This window comes from Amblyraja radiata, chromosome 3, assembly GCF_010909765.2.
Source record: "Amblyraja radiata isolate CabotCenter1 chromosome 3, sAmbRad1.1.pri, whole genome shotgun sequence".
Lineage (NCBI taxonomy): Eukaryota > Metazoa > Chordata > Chondrichthyes > Rajiformes > Rajidae > Amblyraja > Amblyraja radiata.
The window spans coordinates 41,798,126-41,823,816 of record NC_045958.1 but is presented as its reverse complement, the minus strand read 5'-3'; the positions used below and the strand labels follow the sequence as shown (position 1 = coordinate 41,823,816).

The window sequence follows — 25,691 nt, the reverse complement described above, 5'->3', positions numbered from 1 at the left end:
ATCTCATTCATAAAATTACGAATGTCTAATCAATTAAACACAATTCCAATTTATTTTTAATCACAATCACATTTAAGTTGAACATGATAATTGTTTTCTATACGACAATACAAAATGAGACAATACAAAATGAGACAATACAAAATGAGACAATACAAAATGAGACAATACAAAATTGCATTAAAAAACCATATGATAATTAATGTGATAACAAATGGTAATTTTTCTGACAAAATCGAGAGCATATTTTGAAAAGATCCATTACAAACCTTATCCTGGACATCAATCTTCGCTCCTTTCTGTATGAGCAAGTTAAGAATTTGAATGTTTCCACAACCTGCTGCAACCAATAATGGAGGGGTTCCAAGCTGTAGAAAGATGTAATAAATAATGAGGTGGGGTAGAAATTGAAGTGTCTAATTTTCCTCTTTGCTTAATCTAAATGCTCTGTGAAGAATGATCATCGCGTAGCTCCAGGGCACAGTTGCATCACTTGAACTGCAACTAATCCAACACAACATGCTGCAACATTTTTCATTACATTTTCCAATTCTCTCCTGCACATTACCCTGTCTTCTGAATGCTTGAGATTGTCTTGCAAGCTCACCCCAGCATCCAACTGTTAAGAATCTTTAAAACTTCATAAGGTAATGTGTGGAGGAGTGTGTTCCCTCCAAAACCAGACGAGGGTTCCTGAACCTTTGGATGAACAGGAGGTCCGCAATTACTGATGACCAGATCTCAGGCATTCAAGTCTGGTGATATAGGAGATACTGGTGATATAGGTGATAAGAAGTTCATGTATGACCTGGATAACACCATTGGGAAAGCCAAAGGACACTTTGTTAGACCAAACTTGAGGATCACACAGATTGTTCTGAAGATCTGAAGTCCCAAAACAGCTTTAAAAGGACAACCAGAATGCTGGTGTCCATGAAGTCAAAGGTGACATGCCTCAATGACTACTAACCAGTGGTACTCACTCACACCCATGGTGATTAAGTATTTTGAGAGGTTTGTTACAGCGCATATCAACTTTTGTCTTAGCAAGGATCTGAACCCAATATATAATTTGTCTAATATCACAATAAATCAAGATGGGATGTGATCTTACTGGCTCTTTCATTACATTGGACCACTTAGACAATATGTCAAGCTGTTGTTCACCGACTACTGCTTGAAGCTGAACACAATCATCGTCTCAAGACCTATCAAACTCAGAGAACCTGATCGTCCCTTTACAAATAGATCTTTGACTTTCTCATCAGCAGACGACAGTCAGAACATATTGGCGACAATGCTCCTCCTTGATAACTGTCAACACTGAAGCGTCTGTGTGTTCAGTTCCCTGCTCCACTCTCTGTACCCATGATTGCGTAGCCAGAACAACCCCAACACAAATTCACTGCCGGTACTATTGACATTTGATGAATAATTTGAAACAATAAGTACAGGAGAGAGATTGATAATCTGGGTGAATCTTGCTAACTTTATCAATACCAAAGAGCTGATTGTTAACTTCAAAAGGGGAAAGCCAGGAATTCATCAACCCATCTATCAATGGGGTTGCACTGGAGTGTACAGCTTCAAATTTCTGAGCGTGCATACCTCCGAAGATCTGTCCTGGGCACAGCACATTGATGCAATCATATAGAGAGCACATCTACTTCCTTAGAAGATTTGGTATGTTGCTGAATACTCACTACAACTTCTACAAGTACAGGGCAGTAAAGGGGCTGTCCCACTTGGACAACCTAATTGGCAAGTTTAGAAGAGTTTAAAAAAATGACATGTTGAAGACCTCCTTCGACTATGTAGAAGACCTCCTTCGACTATGTTGAAGACTAGCTACGACTAGCTACAACTGGCTATGACTAACTTCGGGAAAATTGGACATCGAATAGTGGAGAGTGAAGACGATCTCCTTCGACCTCCCATCGACCATGATGAGAACTATCTACGACTACCCTCGATTACCTATGACTAACATGCCGACCTACAACGACCTACTACGACTAAGCCTACAAGTAAAAAAAGTATTGATTTTTTCCATGGCGACCTTTTCTTACTCGCGGGCATTTATTAACACATTGAAAAAAACGCCGCGACCTAGCTGAGGCCTTGAGTACGTGGAGACCACTCTCGAGCACGAAGGAGAGTTATGAAGACCTCCTACGACCCTGGGTCAACCATGCTGCGAGTATGAGTCATGGGCAAACTCGCCAGAACTCGCGGATTAGGTCGGCCAAGTGGGACAGACCCTTAAGCATACTGATTGGTTGCATCATGGCCTGGCTCAGTAACTCGAACATTCAAGATCAAAGGAGGTTGCAGAAAGTAGTTGATATTGCCCAGTCCATCACACGTTGGTATTGGTAGTTATTTACCTCCCCGCTGTCAAAGGGATCTATAGGCCTCAAAAAGGCAGCAAATATAATCAAAGATCCACACCACCCTGGTCACGCTCACTCATACCACTGGGAAGAAGATACAGGAGCCCAAAATCCATGACCTACAGATTCAAGAACAGCTTCTTCCTAGCAACCATGAGCTTCTTGAACACTGTACAACACTAACCACTACCTCAGCAACTATGAATTACTGTGGACTTTGTTTTGGTTGCACAACAGACTTTAATTTTGCATTGTTATGGTCTGTTTACCTTTTATAACTGATTATTTGTTTATAATTGATTATTATATATTAGTCTGTGATTTGAATGAATGAACCTGTAGAGTTGCAGCATATGAACATCATTGTTCCATTACCAGTACATATGACAAGTAAACCCTTTTGACATGTTGAAAATGTTTGATCTAGTATACAAAAGGTTATTTTCAGCCATTTTCTAGCTATCCTCTTGTAAGTGTCTTTATGCGTGTGACAGAAAAAAAGGACAACATTCAGGGTGGAGCATGCACTGTGCTAATTAGCTGGGTGCTGCAATTGATCCTGCAGAGCCAAGGACATGCAAGTAAATATAAATGCAGTAAATAACCCTTCCTGAAAATATACCGTGTGAATATTATTTCAACATAATTCCACACATCTGGGAACTGCATCTGATCCACAGGAGTAGTTTCCAGATGTGCAAAAATGACTCCTGGTTCCTGATGAACACTCAGAAGATCAAAATCTTTGCCTTCGATCATAGCATTTATTTATTTTCGTTTACTTCAAGACAAATGTCAAAAGTTTCCTTGTGGGAATCACACTGTATCTTTGCTCTGAGCAATAGAGACATGCAAGATTAGCAAAGCCATACTGGGGACACAGGGCATTCAGTCACTGGTAAATACATGTCAGTAACTAAAGATGGAGGAATACCAGTTGTCATAGGAACAGTATTTGCAGAAAATGTGCTTTACAAGGAAGCTATTGTTGAGTCATCCTGCATGTTGTAACCTGTCTTAATACCTACTTCCGCCATAGGCACACTGTTGCCACTTTCTGCACAAGTCACAAATATCCTCCTAAAACTTAATGATTCACTGTGATGCTCTCGGGGGATTAAATGTGTGGGTTTAATAACCTTGCGTTATATTATTTTACAGAATAATTATTGGGAGCCACTTGCCCCTCCTTACCTTTGCAGTTATCATAGAATCATAGAATCATAGAAAGTAGGTGCGAGAGTAGACCATCAGGTCCGTCGAGCCCGCACCGCCATTCACTCATGGCTGAACACTAAACAGACACACTTACCCACAAACAGTAGACACAAGACACAGAACACAAGACACTACCCTCCCCTCTATACCGCTATCACCCCTCTCCACCCCAAGAACCGCGTGATCTCCTGGGGGAGGCAAAAAACCGGATAAAAACCCAGGTCCAATTCGGGAAAAAAATCCGGGAAATTCCTCTCCGACCCCAATCCAGGCGATCGACACTTGTCCAGGAGATCACTCAGGTCTACTATACTAACCATACCTAGGTCCATATCCCTGCCCTCTCCCCGTAGCCCCTTATCCCCTTGGCAGCTAAAAAACCATCTATTTTTGACTTAAATAAATTTAACGTTACTGCTTCCACTGCTCCCTGGGGCAGTGAATTCCACAAACTAACCACCCTCTGGGTGAAGAAGTTCTTCCTCATCTCAGTTTTAAAAGAGCCCCCCCTCACTCTGCAACTATGTCCCCTAGTTCTAGCCTCCCCGATCATTGGGAACATCCTCGGTGCATCCACCCGATCAAGGCCCCTCACGATCTTATACGTTTCAATGAGATCGCCTCTCATTCTTCTAAACTCCAAAGAGTAGAGTCCCAGCTTACTTAACCTTTCCTCATATGTCAATCCTCTCATTGCAGGAATTAATCTTGTAAACCTTCGCTGCACTGCCTCCAGGGCTAGTACATCCTTTCTTAAGTATGGACCCCAGAACTGTACACAGTATTCCAAATGTGGTCTCACTAATACCGTGTACAGCGCATTTAGATAAAGCACTTTCAGATGATTTTTACTACCCTTCCTTTCCGTTTTTGCCCCTTTTACATCTAGAGCTTTATCTTCACACATTCTGGACCCTCCTGTCACATTTTGATTTTCCGCTTCCCTAGCCTCCCTTAGCTCACTGTACCCTTACTAAATCACTGTACCTTTAACCAAAAAGCAGAAATGCTAACCTGAGGTTGCACCCAATCAGCTGCTTCCTCTAGTCTGCTCCCACCAATCAGCGGCTTCCCCAGAAACCCTCCCTATGGAGTGTGGAACGTTACGGGATTTGGTAAGCTCTGACCCTCCACCGCTGTCTCCAACGGTCCTGGGTCTCCGCGAGAACAAGCCCCGTGCCCGACCCAAGCCCTCACCGCTCTGACCCTCCACCGCTGTCTCCAACGGTCCTGGGTCTCCGCGAGAACAAGCCCCGTGCCCGACCCAAGCCCTCACCGCTCTGACCCTCCACCGCTGTCTCCAACGGTCCTGGGTCTCCGCGAGAACAAGCCCCGTGCCCGACCCAAGCCCTCACCGCTCTGACCCTCCACCGCTGTCTCCAACGGTCCTGGGTCTCCGCGAGAACAAGCCCCGTGCCCGACCCAAGCCCTCACCGCTCCGACCCTCCACCGCTGTCTCCAACGGTCCTGGGTCTCCGCGGTTCCATCTCATCTCTCCGACTTAACAATTATTAGCTACACCAGACATTGATATTTTAATGGTCACGGCATGCAAAATACTAGGGTTTAAGAACTTCCTTCTTTAATATGATGACCAATCACACAAGTAAAGAATTGCATCCTCTCATCCAACTGCTTCCCCATAGCTAAATGCACTCTTTGTCACAAATGACTAGTTTAGTTCTCAGTGCTACCGCAATGGCTATAATAATCCCTAGATATACTTATCCAAAGCTGGTTCTTCTTTCATACTCTTGTGACTTTTAAATGGATTAAACTGGTAGGGCTCATCTGACACAGGGACTATCCCAATATTTAAGAAACAGTTAGACAGGTACATGGATAGGACAGGTTTGGAGGGATATGAACCAAGTGCAGGCAAGTGGGACATGTTGGCCGGTGTGGGCAAGTTGGGTCGAAGGGCCTGTTTCCACACCGTATCACTCTATGACTCTATGGGAACGACGAGCCAATTGCATGTAGCACAGTGAAGGGTGGCCTCAGCACAAAGACGATATTTGTGGACTGTTTGTTAGCGAATCTTGGAACTGTAGTTCATAATTTTCTGGTTCAATGAGCTAAGCAAAAATAAGTCACCATCAGAAGCATTAAGTAGCAGTAGCATGGTGTTCGAAGCAAATATGTACAATCACAACCTATCTTCACTAATCAATAATTCTTTCACCTTTACATAAACTCGCATTTACTCTTTACTTTGTGCTACCATTGATCTGTTAAATCTACATCATTATAAAACAAGATGCATACTTTCCATATAATCATTAAGCTGGTTCAAACATTCACAGGCTTTGACATCTGGATCATGTACTGGGTGGCTTTGTTGATTTATCTTGAAAGACAGTTTAAAGTTGCAAACCTGGCAATCATCGGCTTTCATAAAAAAATGTTGCCAACCAAAGCACACTGTACTTAAACACAATAAGCTGGAGTAACTCAGCGGGACAGGCAGCATCTCTGGAGAGAAGGAATGGGTGACATATCGGGTCGAGACCCTTCTTATAGGCATTTGTTGGTAATGCCATATTTGAAACCCAAAGCAATGTAACTGTGGATGAAGGCACCTCCTACTCCAAGTTCCCAAACTATTGAAGACTTTTTGATTTATTTACATAACTCCAACTTCATAATGTGAATGATTGTTATGTTAGGCAAGTCAGTCACAGCACAGAAACAGATTGGTCTAACTCGTCCATGCTGACCAAGATGCCATTCTAAGTTAGTCTCATTTGTCCACGTTTGGTCATATCTCTCAAAACGTTTCCTGCCCATGTACCTGTCTAAATGCCTTTTAAATTCTGTTATAATACCTGCCTCAACTATCTCTCAGGCAGCTCATTCCATACACCCAGCACCCTCTGTGCTCGAAGGAATAAAGTCCTAGCCTATACAACCTTTCATTATAGCTCAGCCACTCAAGTCTTGGCAACATCCTCAGAAACCTTCTCTGTACTTTTTGCAGCATAATGACATCCTTCCTATAACAGGATGACCAAAATTGAATACAATACTCCAAATGCGACCTCATCAATGTCTTATGCAATTGTAACATAACATCCCATCTTCTAAACTCAGTATTCTGATAGATGAAAGCCAATGTCCTAAAGCCTGCTTTACCATCCTATCTACCTGTGAAAAATATTTTTAGGGAACTATGCTCCTGTACTCCAAGATCCTTCTGCTCTGCAACACTCCTACCGTTCACTGTGAAGGTTCTGTCCTGGTTTGACTCCTCAAAATGCAACACTTCGCACTCATCTCCGTTAAACTCTAGTTATACTGCAGAAACAATATATTTATCTTTTAAGCATACACAATGTGGCAAATTTGGTTTTGTATCATTTTAGATTCTATACTCACTTTAAATCTACAAGTGTTTTATAAAATATAACACTACTTTAAAAATTATTAAATGATGTGTTTTGCACTAAAGTAATGCCCTATTTCCAAAACTGGAAAGGAAATAATTCTTGAGGCATTAACAAGATTTATCAAAGGATGTAAGTTACCTTGTTGGTCTGGTTTATGTCATAGTTGGCAAGGGATCCAAGGAGATGTTGTAGGCCTGGAACATTATCATCATTGATGGCATGAATAATTGCTTTCATCACAAAAGAATCCTCTTCATCCTTATCAGGAGGAATGAAACAAACAATCACTTTTGGAAGTCAACCAGTCTACTGAACATATGGGGGAGGAAGCAAGAATGTTTATGCTATTTTCAAAAGCAACATATTTTATACATAATGTGTAGGAAGGAACAGCAGATGCTGTTTTAAACTGAAGAAACGAAAAGTTGGAGTAACTCAGCGGGTAAGGCAGCATCTCTGGAGAAAAGGAATAGGTGATGTTGCGGGTCAACCCGATACGTCACCTATTCCATATAATAACCATATAACAATTACAGCACGGAAACAGGCCATCTCGACCCTTCTAGTCCGTGCCGAACACATAATCTCCCCTAGTCCCATATACCTGCGCTCAGACCATAACCCTCCATTCCTTTCCCATCCATATAACTATCCAATTTATTTTTAAATGATAAAAACGAACCTGCCTCCACCACCTTCACTGGAAGCTCATTCCACACAGCTACCACTCTCTGAGTAAAGAAGTTCCCCCTCATGTTACCCCTAAACTTCAGTCCCTTAATTCTCAAGTCATGTCCCCTTGTTTGAATCTTCCCTACTCTCAGTGGGAAAAGCTTTTCCACGTCAACTCTGTCTATCCCTCTCATCATTTTAAAAACCTCTATCAAGTCCCCCCTTAACCTTCTGCGCTCCAAAGAATAAAGCCCTAACTTGTTCAACCTTTCTCTGTAACTTAGTTGCTGAAACCCAGGCAACATTCTAGTAAATCTCCTCTGTACTCTCTCTATTTTGTTGACATCCTTCCTATAATTAGGCGACCAAAATTGTACACCATACTCCAGAATTGGCCTCACCAATGCCTTGTACAATTTTAACATTACATCCCAACTTCTATACTCAATGCTCTGATTTATAAAGGCCAGCACACCAAAAGCTTTCTTTACCACCCTATCTACATGAGATTCCACTTTCAGGGAACTGTGCACAGTTATTCCCAGATCCCTCTGTTCACCTACATTCTTCAATTCCCTACCATTTACCATGTACGTCCTATTTTGATTTGTCCTGCCAAGATGTAGCACCTCACACTTATCAGCATTAAACTCCATCTGCCATCTTTCAGCCCACTCTTCCAACTGGCATAAATCTCTCTGTAGACTTTGAAACTCTACTTCATTACCCGCAACCCCACCTATCTTAGTATCATCTGCACACTTACTAATCCAATTTACCACGCCATCGTCCAGATCATTGATGTACATGACAAACAACAGTGGACCCAACACAGATCCCTGTGGCACCCCACTCGTCACTGGCCTCCAACCTGACAAACAACCATCCACCATTACTCTCTGGCATCTCCCATTCAGCCACTGTTGAATCCATCTTGCTACTCCACCATTAATACCCAACCATTGAACCTTCTTAACCAACCTTCCATGAGGAACCTTGTCAAAGGCCTTACTGAAGTCCATATATACAACATCCACTGCTTTACCCTCATCAATTTCCCGAGTAACATCTTCAAAAAATTCAAGAAGATTAGTTAAACATGACCTTCCAGGCACAAATCCATGTTGACTGTTCCTAATCAGACCCTGTTTATCCAGATGCTTATATATATTATCTCTAAGTATTCTTTCCATTAATTTGCCCACCACTGACGTCAAACTAACAGGTCTATAATTGCTAGGTTTACTCTTTGACCCCTTTTTGAACAATGGAACAACATGCGCAGTACGCCAATCCTCCGGCACTATTCCCGTTTCTAATGACATTTGAAATATTTCTGCCATAGCCCCTGCTATTTCTACACTAACTTCCCTCAATGTCCTAGGGAATATCCTGTCCGGACCTGGAGACTTATCCACTTTTATATTTCTGCTATTCCTTTTCTCCAGAGATGCTGTCTTATCCGCAGAGTTACTCCAGCTTTTTGTGTCTATCCATAATTTATATACATATCTGCCAACAATTCCGGAATCATGGAAATCAAACTGGTAATTACATTTTTTAAATCAATACTTTTTAAGCGAGACTGGTGGAATCGTGTGCAGCCTTAGCTCTTCAGCATGACATTGTCAAATTTCATGTACGTCCCAGCTTTATCAGCATGTTAATCTGTTGTGCAATTAAACAGTACAGGCTTCCATGAACCTAGATTGAACCTGATCTGTCCTGAACTAACTGGTATTATGATGAGCAGAGGTTTGAAGGCGGGTTGGTTTGGATACACCAACATGTGTTTAGCAATGGTAAAAAAAGTCACAATTAGTTTCAGTGAAGTTCAATTTGATGCAGAACCTGGGTCAACACAGAGTGTTTTCATAACCAGAAAACTATGCAGTGCTCCTCCTATCAACTCAGTCGTTAGTCTGTGATTAGTACGTGGGTTTTGGTTGCAGATAAACCATAATGTCAGTGAAATCAGCCTCCTGAATGATGGTGGGTGAGCAGCATCAAAGGAGTCAATGTTGCAATAGCAATGCTTTTTCAATGATAGGGAAACAAAATGGAAGAAGAAAATTAAAAACATAGTTGTTGTTCGTTTATTTTCTATCCCTTTTTACTGGACAATAGTCTTGGGCTGTATGGCACAGTGAACCATGAATAAGCCAGAGAGAAACAGCAGACTGCCCCGAACTATAGCTAGAATACAAATACACAATTCTTCTTATTTCTCAGCATCACAAAAAGAAACCAAGTCCTCAGCTGCTGAATTGATTTTTGTTCAGGTACTTACCAAAGTGTCCTCACTCCTAGCAACACTCATGTTGCTCCGAGAAAGGAATGATCTTGATAGCCGTTGGCACAGTGATATTAGCCTTACTGATTGCTAAAGAAACAACAATTTAACACATTAACTTGGCAGCAAAGTTTCAATTAAACACATTGAGAACTTTCACTTCACACAAATAATCAACTAGTCAACTAATCAACATCAGTGGGACATGGAATGAATTCTAAATAGATGGAATGTTACAGGCAGCTTTAAATTTACAGGCCTTATTTTGGTCATAGGGGTTAAAAGCTTAATGGGCCTGTCCCACTTAGGCGATTTTTCAGCGGACTGCCGGTGACTATCAAGTTGCCGGCAGTCGCCTGAAAAACCGGCAACTGGAACGGCGACTGTCAGTGGAACACACACACGCACATTGCTTCCTTCACCAGCCCGTTATGCAGGTGGGGGACAGGGCAAGCGGGGGGAGCGCTGTCTAAAAGATTCACACGGTGCAAAGCCAAGGTGAAACAGACACACACCGCGATGAACAGGAAGGTTGGCGCTGTAAAAATACAGCTAAAAAAAAGCACAGTGTACGGTAAGTCCTTTAAAAGGCGGGGGGGGGGGGGGAAGAGGGGGAGAAGGGGGGAGAAGGAGTGGAGATAACTTTTAAGAAGCCAGAGATACACGGCTGTGAAGCTCGGCGGATATTTAACATTACCGGTGAGTTATCCTTGGTTCTGAAAACTACTGCTTACCTTTTTTTCCCCACGATGAGCCAATGAAATTCACCGATCAGCACCGGCTACAACCTACGAGAACCTCTGACCTCCTGGAAACCCATTAGGACTTCCTGGCGACCCACCTACGGCTCGTGAATTCACGCTACTCTCCATGGCGGCTGCATTGCAGTCACCGCTAATTTTTCAACATGTTGAAAAAGTTACGGCGACCATAATGAGGCCATGACTAGTTCCAAGAATGCGGGAACTCCTCATGACCATGAAGACCTCCATTGCCTCTGTGGCAGAGAATTCCACAGATTCACAACTCTCTGGGTGAACTTTTCCTCATCTCAGTCCTAAATGGCCTACCTCTTATTCATAAACTGTGACCCCCTAGTTCTGGACTCCCCCAACATCGGGAACATTTTTCCTGCATCTTGCCTGTCCAATCCTTTATGAATTTAAATGTTTCTATAAGAGACCCTCTCATCCTTCTAAATTCCAGTGAATACAAGCCCAGTCAACCCATTCTTTCATATGACAGTCCCGCCATCCCGGGAATTAACCTAGTGAACCTATGCAGCACTCGCTCAATAGCAATAATGTCAATACCAAAATTGCACACAATATTCTAGGTGCGGTCTCACCAGGGCCCTGTACAAATGCAGTAGGACCTCCTTGCTCCTAGACTCAAACCCTCTCACAATGAAGGCCAACTTTCTTCACTGCCCACTTGGCTTTCTTCACTGCCTGCTGTACCTGCATGCTTACTTTCAGTGACTGATGTACAAGGACACCCAGGTCTCGTTGTACCTTCCCCTTTTCCTAATCTGACACCATACAGATAATAATCTGCCTTCCTGTTCTTGCCACCAAAGTGGATAGCCTCACATTTATCCACATTATATTGCATCTGCCATGCATTAGTTTGTAAAGCAGCACCTCATTACACAATTATATCTTATCAGTGAATCTCATTCAGTAATCAACACATCACTTTTTTCATTTATTGCTGTACCATTTATATGAGCAATCAACTTCACATGTCAATCGCTTGATAAAAATGATTTTATGAATATTTAACTTGTTTTTGCTGATCTTAATTTCAATGATCTTTAGAGTTTTGTTTTTAAATTAGCAAAGAAGAATTCATATTGTGCAAGCTCCATGCAAGGTTACATTTTCATATCTAATTAACCCATTTATTGTCAAAATAGGTCCAAATGCCTAAAGTTACACTTTAAAACTTTATTGATCTTAGACACACTTGGAGATATAAATGAGTTTGCTCTTTCTTTTATTAAAAATATTGGATATTGTCTGACCATTGAATTCTGAAACAATTACATTTTGAAATAACTTTCCCTTTATCCCCATGAAACGTCTGTCTGTGCTTTCTATTGTTCATAGCCTTCCTTGTACCTTTCCTTTTATTACTAGAAAAAAATGGGCAAAATTACCTGATCGAAATTCCTGTCAATTTGTATTCAGTTCTGAGTGGAGTGACCAAATATGGTTCTGTAAATATTGAATATTAGTAAAATCCACATACCTTCCATTTCCTGCGGGCTGCAAACTTTTTGAACTTCTCCATATTTACAGCAGACACTTTTCTGCTGAGAGCCTGCTGACTGTCCTTTGGCTGAAATGTCATGAATAAAAGTAATTACATCCTAGCTTTTAGAAGTTGGAAATAAACACACAAGTATTGTAATTCCTGTGCAACTGTTGGCCCGGATCATCATTGAAACAGCTTTTCCCTCAGTCAATAAATCAAAGCTGGCATTAGACATATTAAAATGATGTATAATCATCACCAATAATACTTAATAACAATATTTGTACAGGTACATGGATAGGAAGGTTTTAGAGGGGATATGGGCCTAATGCGGGTAAATGAGACTAGCTTAGATGGGGAATCTTGGTGGGCATGGGCGGGTTGGACCAATGGACCAGATTCCGTGCTATATGACTATGAATATATCAAAGCAATTCTTCTGTAGGTGTAGGAAGAAACATTCATGTCTTTCTTCCTCTTAACATATCCAAGCTTGCTTGGAAGATTCAAGACCTGATGAGAACTAATGCACCCAACTCCCATCAAGATATACCTATCCCACAAACCTATTGCTGCAGCATGCACATGCCAGGCTTGGCTAAACAGAAATAATCCTTGCTAAAAATACCACATTCAATTTGATTTTTTGGAAATCCTGGCTATACAGTATTGCTTCTTTATAATTTATTTCCATACACACATTCTTTATATTTCCATTTATATTATTATTATTATCTTGCGATCTTGCTTTGAAACGTGTGAAATATGCCATTGATATTGCACAATTAGTATTTTAGATGGACATCGTTTCTAATGCAACAGAAAGGCCAGAAACTCTTATTCCAACATTTATTGGTCTAAAATAAATATTGCTGGAACATTCTTTTGAAATGTACCACTGAATTTGGTTAGTTATCTTCCCAGCTTACTCTTGCATGATAAACGGCAATAATTTTGATGGATTAAATGCAGAGTAGGGGGGGGGGGAAAGGTGTAACCATCTACATTTTGATTTGGGGGGTAATTTAAGACAGTTCTAATAATAACAATAATATATATTTTTTTAAATCACACATTTGTTCCACTGGAAAAATAACTAATTCCAAATTTTAAATCACCTTTTTTCTTAAAAGATAATTTCTTTGGTTTTATTTAGAAAATAGATACTTTCCAATCATTTACTTTAAACTTAGGTATAATAATTTATTCAAAGAATTGATTTAAGATGTGTTATGCATTCTCTCCTTTTGTGTGTTAAGCCAAAGTCTTAAATACTTATAGAAAAGCACACCTTGATCCATGGGTGCTGCAAGCTATCTTGTATTGTCATTCTTTTCCTGTTAGAGACAAAGGTAGAATGCAGAATTGTTGAAAATACTGCAACAATCTTATGAAAACAAATCCTACTACTTAAACTAACCTTTCAACCCAATGTCTTTACCAGACTCCTGTGAGTATTTTAGTTTTTTTTGTTCAAAACAGTACTTCAAATGTCATAATACACAAAAATGATCCTTAATAAAGCAATAAGTAAAAAAATAATTAACGTGTGGTGCATGGTGTGAAAATAGAAATATTTGTTATTCTTCCCTTCACCCAATTTTACATAGTTATTTCTGTACTTAGGGGTGCAGTGAGTATGGAAACTGATTTTTATTATTTTTATTAATCCATAGCTTGCCACAGCTTGGCTCTGAATGTTAAAATGACAATGGAATCACCTGCTTAGGCTGAATTATGACCACAAATAAGCAGTTAGAATACCCTTGGCGATCATTGGCACAGCTGAACATGTGAACAATGACAAAGAGTTCAGTTTAGCAAAATCATCATAGAAGTGAAACTTCGTTAAGTCTTAAAAAAAAAAAAATGGTGGCACATGTTTTTAACACTGAAATGCAATTGTGAAATATAGTGAAACATGGGGAGAATTGATCTTCATTCAATAATTTGTACGTCTATATTGAGCATTGTGGTTAATCTCACTTTCTTTTGCAAACATGAGAATTTTAACCTATGATGCTCATTTGACATCCATTATTTCTTCATTGACATAAAACTGGGTAATTGTTCTACAATAGTCTCCATTTATTCCATGAAAATAATAATGGGGAAAACGGGAAGATGGACCAGACTTGTTTTTCAATGATCGATGGACTTGGGTATCGGTATGTCAGCCATACGGAATTTTACAACTGATCTTTACCAAACCACACAATGAACTGCAGTCAGAAACAGAAACCAGGAGAGATATTTCCCCCTCAAACTCAGAGAATGATAGGACAATTTCAGGTCCAACTAAGATCAACTACTTCGGTAGACAGCAACTTTCACAGCTCTTATACTCTAAGTGACTGAGTATCATCAAATAACTAAGTGGTTAGTAACTTCAATGTTAATATGTGTTTAACACTCAAAGAATATTAAAGTTCACTGAAGTAACATTTTGGAAAGGGTATTGAAGACATACTTGGGATCTTTCACAAGTAGTTTCTGGATAAAGTCTTTCGCCAAGCCACTAGTATTCTTGAAAAATTCCTCATCGAATTCATAGTTCACAGCTGAAACATTGGCTAACGTTTCTTGTTTGCTGTCACCCAAGAATGGTGATGCACCACTCAAGCTAATTAAAAGAGAATGACAGAAATTTCAGAACAATGTCATATGCATGAAATAGCTGTTCAAAAAAGTTCCATGGTTAACTAAGTTCTCATAAAACAAATACCAGAGGATTGAGCCCAATACCACCAGGACTACAAACAGAAATCCCCCCCCCTCTACATCAGTTTGACACAGGCCAATGGAAACCTCTAAATTGCTTATGAAATAACATTATGGTAAATTGTTAATCCCTTATCAGTGGAATTAATTTTAGCCTCCTTGTGTTAATAAAAAGATTATTTTTGGAAATTCCCACAATCAGCTTTTAATTAAGGTAATTTGATTTTATCTTTGAAATGTTCTCAGAATTTTTTTACCAATTGATCCTTGTACGTTCAACACTTCAGATACAAAATCCAAGTAGCCTTTCCACTGTGTTGGCATGTATCACTATCCAACTCTCCCTCCTTCCCTCAAATAACAAAGGAAAACAATGGGCTGATTTGTAAGGGACACCCATAACCTCCAACTTACATGTAAGAGAAGCTGGATCATTATTTGTGCTCCGTGACCATAAATCTCCATGGCTTAGTGCAACTTTAAAAATAATTATAATTGATTTAAGATTTAATTATTCTTGGAGCAATCCCATTGATTTATGCCTCTAAGCAATTACATATAAGAAAACAAAATCTCAGCACTGTCTTTATTCAGATTTTAATTCAAAACTATCCCTCAAGAATGTATAGTAAAATGAGGCATATTTCAGATGCACTGAGTACTAATTGGGACGACAGATGGCACAATGGGCTAAGTGTTCGGCTGGCGACCGGTAGGTAGCCGGTTCGAATCCCGCTTGGAGTGCATACTGTCATTGTGTCCTTGGGCAAGACACTTCACCCACCTTTGCCTGTGTGTGAATGTGTGTGAGTGATTGGTGGTGGTCGGAGGGGCCGTAGGCGCAGAATGGCAGCCACGCTTCCGTCAGTCTGCCCCAGGGCAGCTGTGGCTACAGAAGTAGCTTACCACCACCGAGTGTGACTGAGGAGTGAATGAATAATGCGATGTAAAGCGCCTTGAGTATTAGAAAGGCGCTATATAAATCCCATCCATTATTATTATTATTAATGTCGTGATAACACCAAATAAGCTACTGTTCCTGCAAATGAAAGCCAACATAACAAGTACTTGGCAAGACTACCAGAATAACTTTCTACCATGAGAAAATGAACAATTGTTAAAATTGTAATACTTACAGAATGTAAGTTATGACTCCAATACTCCTGAAATTCAAGAGAACAGTGCTGTTATATATCTGCAAATGTGTGCTTGAACAATCTATTCAATGGCTCCGTTTATATTTTACTCACCACATATCAGCCTCCAGACCAAGAGGTTCATAGTTTACTATTTCTGGAGCTATAACATAAAATTAAATAATTAGCCTCACAAGATCTAAAGTCTTGCTCGCATGGCCAAAGGAATTGATTTCCCCCCATTTTAGATATTTTGCTGCTAGAACATCTCATTACCTCCTCTGGCTATGATAATCCTACATGGGTCAGTTTTCCCTAACACCCTTTGCCAGAGACTGGATGTCAAGTATCCCGACAGGCTTTAGGAGTATACTTCGAGCTAGAGAGAGAGACAGAACAAAATGCTGGAGCCAGGAGAACAAAGGGGCACAGTGAAAATGGTCACGTTTGACATCTGGCGAGAGCAGAACTGAAGATAACTTCATGGCTATGCAGTGTGGGCCTTGAGAAGATAAGGTGCCTGAAACGGACATTTTGCAAAATAACTATAATGAGAAGGAGATATGAAGAAGCAATGCAATTAAGAACTCTATAGCCTGATAAGGAACAAAGATGTGATTTCTTTACTCAGCCCTTGCAGGAGTGACAACTTAAAATGATTGACTTCATAGCCATGTGAGCCTTGGTTGAGAACAAAGACTTCCTTTGTAAGATTGAAGGAAAAATGGTATTAAAAAAAGGGCAGTTCGATATGGGCGGAAATGCCGGGGGGTGCGCGGCGGCAGGGGAACGCGTTGGAGTTCGGAGTCGGTCACCAACCAGCTCAGTTCCCGATGTTACCGTCCACAGGGCCCACGGCCGAAGCGTGCGCGCGTGCGTGTGGCCACCAAGAAATTGTGTCCCCCACCATGTTTTGACAGCGATTTCCACCCCCTGCAGTCTGAGACATCAGCACCCGGGAACATCCACCGCAAGAAGGGACCCCATTTCAAAACTCAGACAACCCCCGAGTGAATCTGGCCAATTCATTCATACGGGTAATATCTGCGACCAAGTCATGAGTTTTTTGATTTAGTTTAAGAAGTGTTGTTGAAATTGTAAAATAAATGAGAAGTTATTAGAACTCAATGGTTTGCCTGCATGTTTAAGTTACACGAGTGTTAATAAAGATGAAATCTTTTGTTCGGTACATCAGTTGATACCCTATAGAGGTTAATAGGGTCAACACACCCTAACTCAAGAACAATTGTAATTTACTCTTGATGCAATGTTTTTGTTTTACAGCTGCTTCAAAGTTAGAGGTCTTTAAATATCGTTTTAGTGCAGCTGTTGCGATTGTTCCACTGTTTTGCTTCATGCTCATTGATTTCTTTCAATTTGAAATTATTCAGATTGCATGAAACAAACTTAAAATTAACGCCCTTTTACAGCTGTTATTCTGAACATATAAAACATTAAGCCAACCGCAAAGCCACCTATTTTCCATTTAGATCCGGATCATTTCAATTTACTTTATGTTTAAAAAGTTATCAAAATAGCACAACACTTTGGTTCTAAACTAAAGCATCCGTATGCTAATGCATGCCTGGAAATCGCCTGATGTTTTAAAAGTATCCCGTTTCCTGTACGTTCCTTTGCGCACAAACAACCTCCACCCAACAACTTGAGCAAGTTCCTGTTTAATTCTATCAAAGTATGCCTTGCCCCAATTCAGAATTTTAACTTGTGGGATCGCCCAGTCTTTATCCATAACTTTAAAAAAACTAATAGAACAGTGGTCATGGGTCCCAAAATACTTGCTCATGAACACTTCATTCACTTGCCCTCCATAATTTCCTAAGAGTAGATCAAGCTTTGGCCTCTCCCATGTAGGGCCTGCTACATATTTGCTGAGGAAACTTTCCTGAACACATTTGACAAATTTCACTACGTCTAAGTTCTTGGCACCATGACGGTCCCAGTCTATACTGGGAAAGTTAAATGCCCTAAAATGACAACTGTGTAAAAGTGAATACATTTCTTGTCTGTATCTACTGTGGAGAAAATCATGGAAATCAAAGAATTCAAAGTAGAGAACTGTGAATTTTGAAACATATCCACATGACAAAGGTTGTGCCGGTAAACTTCACATCACCTACTGGAGGGGATTTTGAGAGATAGGACTGATTAATTCTACCAACATTGAAAGATAAGGACTGATTAGGGTTAGTCAACATAGCTTTTGCGTGGGAAATTATGTCTTACTAATCTGATAAGAATTTATATGAAAAGGTGGTCAAGAGGATTGACGGGGGCAAGATGGGAGACATTGTCTAAGGCCTTGCTGTGGTCCATGTAGACAATGTCCCATATGGTAAGCTGGGCTGAAATCACATGGATTTCAGGATAAACCAGACAACTGGATATAACATTTACTTGATGGTAGGATCAGAGGGTGGTCGTGGAAGAGTTGTTTTTCAGACTAGAGATCTGTGACCAGCAGTGTGCTACAGGCATTGGTGCACCCCTGTTCATCATATCTTTCCATGAACTGGGTAAGAATGTTAGTAAATCAACTTTAAGGGCACATCATTTTGTTATTTTAGTAGATTCCAGGAGCAAACAATAGGGGAGAAACGTAAATGCATGGTGTTTCTGAATAAAAATGCAATCAGCTTGAAAGAAGCAGCAGAATGTAGAAGAGTGACCAGGTAGCCTGTCACAATTAACCTTCCAACAGAATGTGCAAGGCTAAATTTATAAGAATAAATTGAGCAACCCTTCATTTCAAAATTGGTTGACAAATTATACTGTACGTCTGAGTGATCAAAATTGAAGGTGTCTGGTTGTGAACGTATATTCACGGCAGAAGTTAGGAAGGGCATAGCCTCAGATCTTTAAAACTTGAGGCTTGGTACAACCTTTGCTGCCAAGTACAAAACAAGTGTATTCCCCCAATATGGTTCAGGAGTATGAGTGGAAAAAGATTGTATAAATCAGAACTGACACCATTTCTGGAACTAGCGTGCTGGTGAGCAATCTTATTTGCTCCCCTGGTCTATACAATTCTTCATAATTGCTAATTTTGTTATCACCCTAATTTAGTGAATTCCAGGCCACGTTATTCTGTTCCATACTATTATGCGAATCCCCATTTATGGGGTCATTTTCAGCATGCACACACATACCATCAACTCCATTTGCCCATTCTCACCTCCTGCAAACAAAACATGGAGTAACAGCCATACAATAATTTAACAAAATAAATGTATCGATCGCAAATTATTGTAAAATAAATGTTATCACTATAACCAGAGAAAAGATCAAGCTTTTAAAGATACCTACCGACAAACTCTGGAGTTCCAAAGATGTTTTTAAATTCATGCCCAAAATCGATTTCATGTGCTAAACCAAAGTCAATGAGCTTAATCCGAGGTTTGCGTGACTTTTTATCCAGCAACATAATATTTTCAGGCTATAAAAAGGAAAAAGGTTCTGGAAAAAATTCAAGCACAAACTTGCTTCCACTAATGAACAGAACAAGAGCAGCATCTGGGATTAAAATAATGCCTGCAATTGTTTAGATAATATTGCTATTTTGTATAAAAATCACGCTTCAAAAATTAACAGTATAATCGAATGTAAAGAGAACAATTTACATTACACTATAGTTGCTTTACATTGTAATTCTCTACTACTCTAAGATTGCTGGTTTAGTGGTACAAGGTATAATTTCATGTATTCAGACTCTTTGCTATGACACTCAAAATTGAGCTTGGGTTCATCCTGTTTCCATTGATTATCCTTGAGATGGTTCTACAACTTGGTTGGAGTCCACCAGTGGTAAATTAAATTGATCGGACATGATTTGGAAAGGCATACACCTGACTATATAAGATCCCACATTTGACAGTGCATGTCAGAGCAAAAACCAAACCATGAAGACGAAGGAATTGTCCGTAGACCTCTGAGACAGGATTGTGTCGAGACACAGATCTGGGGAAGGGTATACAACAATTTCTGCAGAAGAGCACAGTGTCCTCCATCATTCTTATGGAAGAGCTTTGGAACCACCAAGAATCTTCATAGAGCTGCCCCCCCCCCCGGCCAAAGTGAGCAATAGGGGGAGAAGGGCCTTGGTCAGGGAGGTGATCAAGAACCTGATGGCCACTGACAGAGCTCCAGAGTTCCTCTGCGGAGATGGGAGAACCTTACAGAGGACAGCTATATCTGCAGCACTCCACCAATCAGGCCTTTATAGTAGAGTGGCCAGACGGAAGCCACTCCTCAGTAAAAGGTACATGACAGCCCGCTTGGAGTTTTCCAAAAGGCATGAGAAACAAGATTCTCTGGTCTGATAAAACCAAGATTGAACTCTAAATGCCAAGTGTCGCATCTGGAAGAAACTAGGCACCGTTCATCACCTGGCCAATACCATGGTGGTGGCAGCTTCATGCTGTGGGGATGTTTTTCAGCGGCAGGAACTGGGAGACTAGTCAGGATCGAGGGACAGATGAACGGAGCAAAGCACCGAAAGATCCTTGATGAAAACCTGCTCCAGTGCTCCAGACACCTGTTTTCGCATTTTTATTATGGGGTATTATGTGTAGATTGATGATAAAAAAAAGAATTTAATCAATTTTAGAATAAGGCTGTAATGTAACAAAATGTGGAAAAGGTGAAGGGTCTGTATACTTTCTGAATGCACTGTATCTCCCAAGTACTGCTTAGCTCGGGTACAATGCTCAACAATATATGTTTACTTAAATCAGGAGGATTATACAAACTGATGAAAAAATAGGATTGCCACATGGTAATTTATCCCTTCATTTTTATTACCAGCCAAGTGGGAACACTGGAACAGGAAACATCTGTTAAGCCTATGCTGCCAATCAGTAATGTATCACTGTCATTCTTTACTTTTTTTCATATCTTCAGCATTGTGTTGCTTTCTTATCAGTACTTTTTGATGGAACTTTTGATTTATTCTGCTAAATACATTTAATCAAATACTATATGCATATACATCTTTCATATAGAATGTCTGATAAATGTAATTGAATTGTTCATATTAATCATTTTGAGAGTTACTGCATGTACAGTTTCCTGGTCATCAGAGACAAAACTGGCATCAATGAGGATCCATTTACTCCCCTCAACAAAATCTCAAAGGCTTTAATGAGATGGCAGTATTTTGTAGGAGCTATGTTTGCACTTACTGCCTTTGTTTAATAATTATCTGCCTACACTGGGTGCATAAAACATCTCACAACTAACAGGAGAGTGGTTGTCAGATGGTAGCATGGTTACCAAGCAAGTTTTGGTTCCCAATTGGTTGAGCAGACCACTTTTTCCCTGAGCAATTTGTAAAGCTAATATAAAGCAGGTCAGAAAATACCTTTTGCAGTCCCTAGATGTTTAATGTCAGGACATATCATCTGACTACTGGAAAAACAAACATTTGTAGAGTTACAGTTCCCTATTGATTTAGGTGATTTGGCTGCAGTTCAAAACACACAAACAAATCCCATGCAATGTCCTTTTAAACACATGCGTCATCTAATGCACGTTTATTCCTCATAAATTAATGTGAAAATCTATACAATGGTATCAAGAGCTCAATCACCTGCATTATATTATTGCACCAATTACATTTTTACTCTGGACTAGGTTTTAATTTCATATTATTAGCAACTGGCAGATATCCCAAATATAAATATTTCACCTAATTGAACAACTATGTAAATTATACTTTGTAAAAATGAGACAAATCAGATTTGGGTATTTTTCAACATTGTTCAAACCACAATACAAGTTAAATCTTAATTTGTTCATAAATAAAAAAGAGATTGAATAAAAATTGAAACAAATTATCCAAGCTCCCATTTCTTTGCATATGTTGAATCGGCTGCAGACATTATGTTTCACAGGCCAGGAGAAATAAAAGGACAGTATCTCGAGTGAAGAGAGAAAGTGGATTTAGGGTTGACCTTGGAGATTTTAAACTTAACCTTTCCTAAACGGAGTTGAAGAGTTGGGGAAGGCCAGGCCACGTCAACATCACTGAACTGTGGTAGGTATTACACTGTTGTATTCCCTAGAACAGGTGATTAATTCACTCAATTCAACATTTCCAACTTTTCCATTAATGCAACATTTTATTATCTGAAGGAGGGTAATGGTATGGAACTCCACTACTAATACAGTGGGATTGGGCGGAACCTTTTTATTGTGGAGTGAAATTTGACTCAAATATTGTGGTAAAATTAGTCCACATATTTATTTGGTAAATGGAATTGAAAAATTAGAATTCCTAACAGTGAGAAAACTATATGGACAGCAAATCCACATTGCAATAATTGCAATCCTTGCGTATTCCTGGAGATTTGAATACATAACAACTAAATCATATGAAAATGTCCATAGATTGAAAATTTTAAAGTTTGGACATGGCCATTCAGGTTACTAGTAAACCTTTCTCCTTACACATTAAACCTATGTCCTCTGTTTCACGATTCATCTACTCTGGGGAAAATGATTGTGTATTTACCCTATCTATTCGCTTCATGATTTTATACACCTCTGTTGTGTTAACAGAGGTGTAACCGTTATACACTGCTCTTTGTTCTTTATTGGAGGTTTTTAACTGCCATCTCAACGCGAGTCAGAATAGAACAAAACCCACCTACAACTGGAATAAGTGATAAGTGATAAGTCTCTTCTTAATTCTTTACAGTTAAAATCAAAGTTAAAACTAATGAGTAAGTGAGCGCATATATTTTACAGTGGATAAATTGTGGGCTAAATGTGATAATCCATCCAACAGAATTTCATTATGCATCAGTACGGTGTGTAAATATCAGCATTAGGTAACGTAAAACTACAGCTCCCAGCATTCAGAGCTTCAAGGATAGACCAGCTAAGGCAGAATCAGGTACCACTTACCTTCCTAGCTTTTAAAACAGGAGGACAAAAGGTGGTAAGAAGGAAAGTAAAATACCCAGCATCAATTTTCAGTTATTGGGAACAGACATGCATAACAGTTTTCAGTGCATCAATTTAATTACTTAAGTCTTACATGCCATGACTAATTTACCTCAAAGTCAAGAGCATTTAAATTGATATTTGTTAGTTTAAGCATGACTATTTTTCACTTTGGCCATTTAAAAAAGAAAAAGAAAGCGCTCAACAATTTCTCACTGAACTTCGGTACCCGTGGCAATAAACTAAATTTGGACAACTTCACCCTGGACTTACCTTAAGGTCAAAATGGGCAATGCACTTGGAATGGAGGTATTGGACACCATTAAGAATCTGTTTGAGAAATTCTGTTGCCTCCTCTTCTGTCAAGGACTCTTTCTCTGCCAGAAAATCAAACAGTTCTCCACCGGACACACTGAATTAAAAAAAAAAAAGTGACTTCACAATATTGTTTCCAATGTGTTTAAAATTAACTGCTCAAATAAATCAATTTTAAGATCCCTCAAATAAAATGCCCAATTTAAGATTGTAATGTTAAAGCTCCTCACCACAAGTGACACGGGAAGTGACCATACCACCGGTTGACAGCCTCACAGAATTTGTCCACTAAAACAAGCATTGCCCTTTATTTTAGATGCCTCAATTGAATTTCACCTCTGCATCTTCTACATGAAAGGAAACCGCAGCTCTTCTGACCTTTCTTCAAATATATAATTGGGCCATTCTTTGGAAAGTGAACCCAAAATGTCACACACGTGACCAGATGGCATCACATGAAGTATTACATTAAAAAATTCTTGTAAGAGATTCATCTTTATTCATTGATATTTTCCTACCTACAGAACTATAATGCATGTCTGCTAAGTATATGAACATTCTAGCTTTTTGAAATTCACAGTTTGTAAGATAAAACTGAGATGGAAAAAAATGCTTCCGTGTGAAGTCACACACGGACCAGTCATATTTGACCTCTGACCCTAAACAAACATTGTCGGCATAACATAAAAATTTCACTTGATAAACTTTGAAAAAAAAGAATCATATATACAGTACAAAACAATATACCTGTAATGCAGAATTAGAAGAGATGTATTCAACAATTTTACATGTGTTTGATCACACACGTGACCTATATCCTTCACTCCATAGATGCTGCTGCACCCGCTGAGTTTCTCCAGCATTTTTGTGTACCTTCGATTTTCCAGCATCTGCAGTTCCTTCTTGAACACGTGACTAAGAATGTGGGGGGGTGGGGGGCTTTGTCTATTCCTACCAACAAAGTCTATAGGTTCCTTTGTATCCTGTACAGTACAATTGCATCCTTCTCTGCAAAGTTGTGACGAAAACTGCATTCAGTACTCAAGCTGTGGTCTAGCTGATGTTGTATAAAGTTCCATTATAATCTTCTTTCAGTTATATTCTAAATCTCAGAATTTATGACAAATTTACTTTTTTCTAGAACAACGAGAACAAATGAAAGCTCGTGTCTACACTAAAAATTATCAAAGAGTGGCAAAACAAATGCATCTCAAAACAAATGCATAACTTGATTTAGACACAAGGATCTGCAGGTGCTGGTTTGTAATAAAAGACAATCTGTTAGATGTAAAAGACAATCTGTAAAAGACAAACATTGGGTTTTTGATTCAGCCAGGAGAGCAGATTTTCTTCTCTGAAGGATATCAATGAACCAGAGTCTTTAACCACTAAGCCAGTGATTTCAGTCACCATTAATGATATTAACTTTTTATTCCAGATTTACTTAATTGAATGTAAATTCCCCAGGCTACAAAGGTAGAATTGAATTTTCCAATCATTAGTCCTGACCTTTGGATATCGACCTGATGAAGTGATCATTAAGTTATTACATTTGCATAGATGTGGAAATAGGAAAAATATTGTGACATAAATTAATCTTATGACAACATAAACAAGGTCATTTTTTTCTTAACTGTAAATCTAGATCCTTCCTGTTTGTTAATAGTTGCTTAAAGGACAGCTATTTAATACTATTTTCTATGGTTTTGTGTGGGCAAAGGTGAATAATACAAAATCGAAACAAGTTTAAATTGAATTTGACGACAATAAAGTTCTGTGGTGGGATAGAGTATTTTCAAATCGCACAAATAATAACAAACAAATGATTATAGCGACAAAGCTTGAAATGAAAAGCAATCAGAAGAGATAATTTATCATACGCAGATACTAAGTTGTGTTAAAACAGTTGACTTTAGACAAGCAGCAAATGATAAATTATTCTAAACTACACAGAAAACAGAAGAATCTTGGAGTGCAGCTATAGAGATAGTTAATTGTGTGGGGCAGCGGAAAGGGAGAGATGGGAAGCTGTTTTAGGTTTAGTTTTAGAGATACAGCATGGAAGGCCCATCGGCCCACACCGATTAACAATCCCCGTACACCAGCAGTATCCTGCACACTAGGGGCAATTTATAATTTTTACTGAAGCCAATAAACCTACAAACCTGTACGTCTTTGATGTGTGCAAGGATCACCTAGGGGAAACCCACGCAGTCACGGGGAGAACATACCAACTCTGCACAGACAGCACCCGCAGTCAGGATCAAACTCGGATCTCTGGCATTGTAAGGTGACTCTACCGCTGTGCCACCCTGAATTACTTTAAAAGGCC

At 39.5% G+C, this 25,691-nt stretch overlaps 1 protein-coding gene across 4 annotated transcripts in view; it reads right to left on the bottom strand.

Annotated features, from left to right (window-relative positions):
* Positions 1-25,691, bottom strand: part of dapk1 (death associated protein kinase 1) — a 198,366-nt gene that overhangs the window by 78,449 nt on the left and 94,226 nt on the right. For all 4 annotated transcript variants that reach the window (XM_033017683.1, XM_033017684.1, XM_033017685.1 and 1 more), the window contains exons 4-13: positions 23,318-23,456; positions 19,406-19,535; positions 16,196-16,244; positions 16,082-16,108; positions 14,695-14,847; positions 13,516-13,561; positions 12,219-12,308; positions 9,963-10,055; positions 7,139-7,258; positions 270-368 (exon numbers count right to left, since the gene is read on the bottom strand). In XM_033017683.1, coding sequence (XP_032873574.1) covers positions 270-368; positions 7,139-7,258; positions 9,963-10,055; positions 12,219-12,308; positions 13,516-13,561; positions 14,695-14,847; positions 16,082-16,108; positions 16,196-16,244; positions 19,406-19,535; positions 23,318-23,456 — 946 coding nt within the window. The remainder of the gene's footprint in view (positions 1-269; positions 369-7,138; positions 7,259-9,962; positions 10,056-12,218; positions 12,309-13,515; positions 13,562-14,694; positions 14,848-16,081; positions 16,109-16,195; positions 16,245-19,405; positions 19,536-23,317; positions 23,457-25,691) is intronic.